The 7,053-nt window shown below is 39.2% G+C and overlaps 1 protein-coding gene across 1 annotated transcript in view; it reads left to right on the top strand.

Annotated features, from left to right (window-relative positions):
- Positions 1–7,053, top strand: part of ANKRD31 (ankyrin repeat domain 31) — a 141,388-nt gene that overhangs the window by 80,991 nt on the left and 53,344 nt on the right. Inside the window, exon 10 of the mRNA XM_019641006.1 lies at positions 1,094–1,356. Within this exon, the coding sequence (XP_019496551.1) occupies positions 1,094–1,356 (263 nt within the window). The remainder of the gene's footprint in view (positions 1–1,093; positions 1,357–7,053) is intronic.

Here is a 7,053-nt window from a genome sequence, read left to right on the forward strand (position 1 = left end):
TGTGTGTGTGTGTGTGTGTGTGTGTGTGTGTGTGTGTTTGTAATTTTTTTGACCAATTCATCAAATTGGGTTATCTTTCTTTTTTTCTTTTGGCTATTACCAAAATGCTCCTATGAACATCCCTGGGAAGTTTTAAATTGCATGATACTGAGGTCATGTTGCAACATAAACATGTAGAATAATAATACTGCATGTAATTCTGGTTTAAAAAAAGTCTCAAAACAGACATAATAGGATGAAAAAAAATTTAGAAAAAGAGAAACTAATCCCAGGGATATGGCATGAAGATGAAATTAAACATTCCAGTGTTTTAATCTGAAATGAGATAATATGAGTAAAGTATAGGAAATTATGATTGGCGTTGATATAGTGAGCCTGAACCTAGCAAGTCTTCAAGAAAAAAAGAAAGAAACTTTTTTAAAAGTAGAAAGATTGATTTCGAATATATCAAATATTCTTTTACACAGCTGTAATAAAAATATGGTCCTTGTTACCTTAAGAAGCTTTGCAAACTGAGTATATAAATAAGCTCAAGAAAGGTTTACATGATACGTATAAAAATATATATCATCATGAAAGCTAAGTTTATAATGGGTTATTAAGAGTAAGTTAGAGCCATTTATGATATACTATTAGCCTTTTAAAATCAATGTAATGAAGGCTATATCATATCTTCTTCCACAAAATATCATTTATTGCTGCTGTCAAATAACAAAATACTACGCTGAATAGAACACTGATCTGACCTAGTATAGCATCACTACTGTTTTTATGTATCTCATAGTTCTGTGATACCCATGTCTTGTGAAATTAAAGAGTAACCTTAGGTTTGCCCTTAAATTTTAAGGATAAATATTAATAAAATATTTTTTACTTATACTGTTTGCCTTAGGCTTTTAAATGTGCATTGTCTTTTTTTATATTAATTATTATACAGTTTTCCATTATGTTCATGTATGTCTAGCTTTTTGTACTTTTGTAAGAGGCATTTTTGTGTAATCAGTGGAAAAGATAAAACTTAAATTCTTCTAGTTTTAATTTTTTTTTGCATTGTTGTAATTATTTGTATATATATATTTATATCTTATTACAGACTCTAGAAGACCCAAATCCATTTGGATTGCAGACTTTGATTCATCAAAATGTTGTCTCTTGTGATCCACTAAATAATAAAGGAAATTCAAATCCAGTGGAAAATAGCTCAGACCAGGACACTCCACGTGTGTTAAGGAGATCATCCAGAATAAAAGTAGGCAACAACACAGATAACATGTATAAGATGGCAGAAAAGATTTTCCCAAAAATACTTGGCTGTGAGAATCAAACAAATAATAACTTTTCAACTGAGAATTTCAGGTATGCTACGAAATGCTACGAAATTATATTTTTCTCTCCAGGTATGCTACAGACTTTATAGATAATTCTGTGCTTGGGACATTAGAGTCAGTGTACAGTTACCCCTAAGTAAAGAACTTTAGTTTTTGTTGTTGCTTTTTTTTTTAAACCCAACAAACAAGTTTACTTTTTTTTTTNCAGTGTCACTGGCCCTCATATGTGGGATCCGAACCGGGGCCCTCTGGCGTCCCAAGCCAGTTCTTAACCATCGCGCCACTCGGCCGGCCCTGGATGCTTTTATTTTTCTCCTGTCTGATTGCTGTATTTAGGACTTCCAGGACTATGTTGAATAAAAGTTGTGAAAGGGGACATCCTTGTTTTGTTCCTGATCTTAAGGAGAATGCTTTTAGCTTTTCCCCACCGAGTATGATATTAGCTGTGGGTATATTATATAGGGCCTTTATTATGTTGAAATATGTTCCCTCTATTCCCACTTTGCTGTAAGTTTTTATCATAAATGGATGCTAGATTTTGTCAGATGCTTTTTCTGCATCTAATGATATGACCATATGACTTTTATTTTCAGTTTGTTTATGTGATGTATTATGTTAATTAATTTGTGGATATTGAACCAAGCTTGCACACCAGGAATGAATCCCACTTGATTTTGGTGTATGATCTTTTCATGTATTGCTGAATTTGGTTTGCTAATATTTTGTTGAGGATTTTTGCGTCTATGTTCATTAGGGATATTAGCCTATCATTTTCTTTTTTTGTAATGTCTTTGTCTGGTTTTAGATTCAGGGTAATGCTGGCTTCATAAAATGAACTTAGGAGCCTTCCCTCCTCTTGAATTTTTTGCGAGTAGTTTGAGAAAGATAGGTGGTAATTCTTCTTTGAAGGTTTGGTAAAATTTACTTGTGAAGCCACCTGGTCCAGGACTTTAGTTTGTTAGGAGCTTGTTGATTACTGATTTGATTTCATTAGTAGTAATTGGTTCAGATTTCCTGTTTCTTCTTTAGTCAGCCTTGGAGTATTGTATGCTCCTAGGAATTTATCCATTACTTCCAGATTGTCCAATTTGTTGCTGTATAGTGGCTTATAGTATTTTCTTATTTTTTATTTTATTTTTAAAATTTTCTGTGGTGTCCATTGTCACTTCTCCTCTTTCATTTATGATTTTATTTATTTGGGCCCTCTCTCTTTTTTTCTTGACGAGCCTGGTTAAAGGTTTGTCAGTTTCATTTATCTTTTCAAAAAACAAGCTCTTGGTTTCATTGATATTTTGTATTTTTTTTAAGACTCTATTTCTTCTACTTCTGCTCTGATATTTATTATTTCCTGTCTGTACTCACTTCGGGTTTTGTTTTGCTGCTCTTTTTCCAGTTCCCTTAGGTATAAAGTTAGACTATTTATTTGAGATTTTTCCTGTTTCTTGAGGTAGGCCTGTATTGCTATGAATTTCCCTCTTAGGGCTGCTTTCAGTGTGTCCTGTAGATTTTGGGTTATTGTGTTTTCATTTTTGTTTGTTTCAAGGCATCCTTTGATTTCCTCCTTGATCTCAGTTTTGACCCACTTGCTGTTTAGTAGCGTGTTATTCAGCCTCCATGTGTTTGTGTATTTTTCAGTTTTTTTCTTGTAGTTGATTTCTAGTTTCATAGCATTGTGGTTCAGAAGACACTTGATATGATTTCAATCTTTTTAAATTTATTGAGACTTGTTTTATGGCCTAACGTGGTCTAGCTTGGAAAACGTTCCATGTGTACTTGAAAAGAATGTATATTCTGCTGCTTTGGGGTGAAATGCTCTAAAATTATCAATTAAATCCACCTGGTCTAGTGTGTCATCTAAGGCCGCTGGTTTCTTGTTGATTTTCTGTCTGGAAGATCTGTTCATTGGTGTCAGTGGGGTGTTAAAGTCCCCTACTGTGATTGTGTTACTGTAAATCTTTGCCTTTATGTCAGTCAGTATTTATTTTATATATTTAGATGCTCCTGTGTTGGGTGCATAGAAGTTTACTAGGGTTATGTTCTCTTGTTGGATTGGTCCTTTTTTTCCCCAAAGATTTTATTGGGGAATTGAGGGAGGGGAACAGTGTTGGGAAATTTGGTAAGGGAACTGGCCAAGTTGTTGTTCTTCAATCTTCATTGTGGAGGGTGCCAGTCGCCATCTGGCTTCCCGTCGGCAGCTTGTGGCCTCTAAGCTCAAGGTGCTGTGTTCAAACTTAGCTGTGGGTGGCGTAGCCACCATCCCATGAGGGAGTCAAACCAGCAGCCTTGTTGTTAAGAGCACACGTTCTATCCACTGAGCCATTCAGGCAGCAGCTCAGCTCAAGGTGCTGTGTTCAGTCTTAGTTGTGGGTGGATGTAGCCCACCATCAAATAGGCAAACTTGCTGTTACATCAGCTGAGCCATCCTGCCACCTGTTGGCAGCTCAGTGACAGCTCAGCTCGGGAGCAGCATCACTGGCCCATGTGGGAATCGAACCGGCGGCCCTGTTGCTCAGAGCTCACACTCTTAAGCCAACTCTTAACCAACTGAGCCACTCGGCCGGCCCTGGATTGGTTCTTTTATGTTATGTAATGTCCTTTGTCTTTTATTATAGTCTTTGTTTTAAAGTCTATTTTGTCCAATATAAGTATTGCTACTCCAGCTTTTTTCTCATTTCCATTTGTGAAATATCTTTTTCCATCTTTTTACTTTCAGTCCATGTGTGCCTTTCGATTTAAGGTAGGTCTGTTGTAGATAGCATATGCATGGATGTTGTTTTCTTGTCCATTCAGCTATCTTATGTCTTTTGATTGGAGCATTTAATCATTTACATTTAAAGTGATTATTGATAGGTACATAGTTATTGCCATTTTATTATTAAAGACATATATTTTATGTCTTTGTTTTCCTCCATTCTTCTTCTTAAAGAAGTCCTTTTTAATATTTCTTCTAATACTGGCTTGGGGATAATGATTTCTTTTAGCTTTTTCTTGTCTGGGAAGACTTTATCTCTCCTTCAATTTGAAATGATAGCCTTTCTGGGTAGCGTAATCTTGGTTGTAGGCCCTTGTTTTTCATCACTTTGAGTATTTCCTGTCAGCCCCTTCTGGCCTGCAGTTTCTGTTGAGAAATCAGCTGACAGTCTTATGGGAGCTCCCTTGTAAGTAACTAGTTGTCTTTCTCTTGCTGCTTTTAGGATTCTCTCTTTGTCTTGAACCTTTGCCATTTTAATTGTAATGTGTCTTTGTGTGGGCCTGTTTGGGACTTTCTGTGCTTCCTGGGCTTGTATGTCTATTTCCTTCACCAGGTTAGAAAAATTTTCAGTCATTATTTCTTCAAACAGGTTCTCAATCCCTTGTTCCCTCTTTTCTCCTTCCGGTACTCCTATGATGTGAATGTTGTTACACTTGAAGTTGTCCCAAAGGTCCTTTAAACTACGGTATCTTTGTGTTTTTTTGTTTTGTTTTTTTTTCTTTTTTTTGTTGTTGCTGTTCCAATTGAGTGTTTTCTGCAACGTTGTCTTTTAAATTGCTGATTTGATCTTATGCTTCATTTCATCTGTTGATTCCTTCTAGTGTGTTCTTTATTTCAGTTATAGTCTTTATTTCTAACTTTTTTATGGTTTCTATGTCATTCTTTATGCTTACTGTCTCTTTGTTGAAGTTCTGAGTTTCTTAAGCATTCTTATAACCAGTGTTTTAAACTCTGTCTCTGGTATGTTGGTTGCCTCCATTTAATTTAGTTATTTCTCCTGTTCCTTTATTTGGGACATGTTTTTTGTTTCCTCATTCTGACTTCTGCTCTGTCTTTGCTTTTATGTATTACGTAGATCTCCTATATCTCTCAGTCTTTGCCGGGTGGCCTTATATAGTATGTGTCCTGTGTGGTCTAGTGGTGCAGTCTCCCTGACCTCCTGTGCATGTGTTCCAGGAGTGTTCCTTGTGTGTGTTGTGTGTATTCTCCTGTTGTAGTTGAACCTTGACTGTTTTTAGTACGTTAGTGGGTAGGAATGACCCAGGCTGACTGGTTGTGAGGATTGGCTATGCCCACAATATATGAGCTGCTGTATGGGGGCTGACTCTTCAGAGGGGGATTTGCCCCAATGAGCTCTTGTGCCTGTTGAGACAACCCTTTGGGTGTGTCGTTTATAGAGCTAACCAGGTAATGCTCTGGTTTGGTTTGAAGTTGTCCTCTGGGTGTGTTGTTTTTGTTGTCTCTTGGGAGGGGCTTCTGTACAGGCCAATTTCAGCCTTGCCTTTGACCAGCCGGGGCTACCTGGTCGAAGCCACCAAGCTATGGCTGGTTGCTGCCTGTGCTGGACCTAGAGGCATGTGTGTGTAGCCTTGCTATGAACCGAGGCTGGCTGCCACCAGTTTTGGGCTTGGGGCAGCTTAGCAAAAGATCCAGGGCCCCCCTAGGCCTGTTGCCACCTGACGGCTGTCTGTAAGTCTCAGTTGTTGAAATGGTCTCAGGTGCACAGACTGGGCTGGTTGACTTGGTGTTGAGAGTGTCTCCAGTGATTACAGCAGTGAGCTTTGTGGGGTGGGATCCTGGAGAGTCACGAGGCATGTCTGGTAGTTTTTACAAAGTTACTGTGCCCCAATAAATTAAAAAAAAAAGTTAATGCAGATTCGGTTCTTGCACCAGCGTGGGATTTATGACCACTTTGCAAAATGCCCTGAGAACACGTTGGCCAGTCATCCCTCACTTCAGGCTCACAGATCCCAGAGAGGTGCTCAAGAGAGGCTGCAGCACAAGTTGTTGCCTTCTGCCTACCACCAAAAGTTCCCCAGGCTGCCATGGGCCACCCACTGCTATAAAAGGCTTCCATAGCTTGTGGGGTGGGGCTGGCCGCCCAGGAGTCTAGAGTGCTGGGGCAGAGGGGGGAACCCATGGCATCACCAAGGTGGTACACACATACAGATTTTACCAAACCAGTGCAATCTCAGATTTGGCCCTTCGGTGAATGGTTTAACATAGAAAAGATGGCTCCCTCCTATAGGCTACATATGAGGCAGGCTCTACACAGGAACAATGGCTGCTGTCCCTCCCACACTCACCTGAAGTCATACAATTTAGTCTTTCCCCTTACATCTTTGGCACCTCTCAAGTTGCCGCCCCTCCGCCAGAGCCCAGGTGAGTGTGCAAGCAAGTGAGACTATGCGCAGGCTCTTTAAGAGGACATCTGGGTTTCCAGCCACCTTCTATCTCACTGGGTCAGATGGACAGAGTCCTCAAAGCTTTTCACTGCCAGATATTGTGGGAACTCCTCTTCCCAGCCTAGGACCCCTAGGACCCCAGCCTAGGTGTTCAATCACTACCTGTGGGTTTGGGGTCAGCCCATTTTGTGTCTCTGCCCCTCCTACCAGTCTCAATGTCGCCTCTTCTTTATATCTTTAGTTATAGGTGTTCTGTTCAGCTAATCTGCAGATAATTCTTAAGGTTAATTGTTCTATAATTTAGTTGTAACTTTGATGTGATCCTGACTGGCAGCAGGCATAGTGTTTACCTAATCTGTCATCTTGTACCTCCTCTTCAATATTTTCAATACTTAAATATTTTAACTTGGTGAATGGTATTCCACTATATCACTATTCTCCCTCTCTGTCTCTGTCTCTCTGTCTCCCTCCCTCCCTCCCTCCCTCCCTTTCTCTCTCTCTCTCTCTGTGTGTGTGTGTGTGTGTGTGTGTGTGTGTGTGTGTTTGTAATTTTTTTGACCAATTCATC

The sequence above is a fragment of the Hipposideros armiger genome, unplaced genomic scaffold, assembly GCF_001890085.2.
Source record: "Hipposideros armiger isolate ML-2016 unplaced genomic scaffold, ASM189008v1 scaffold_55, whole genome shotgun sequence".
NCBI lineage: Eukaryota > Metazoa > Chordata > Mammalia > Chiroptera > Hipposideridae > Hipposideros > Hipposideros armiger.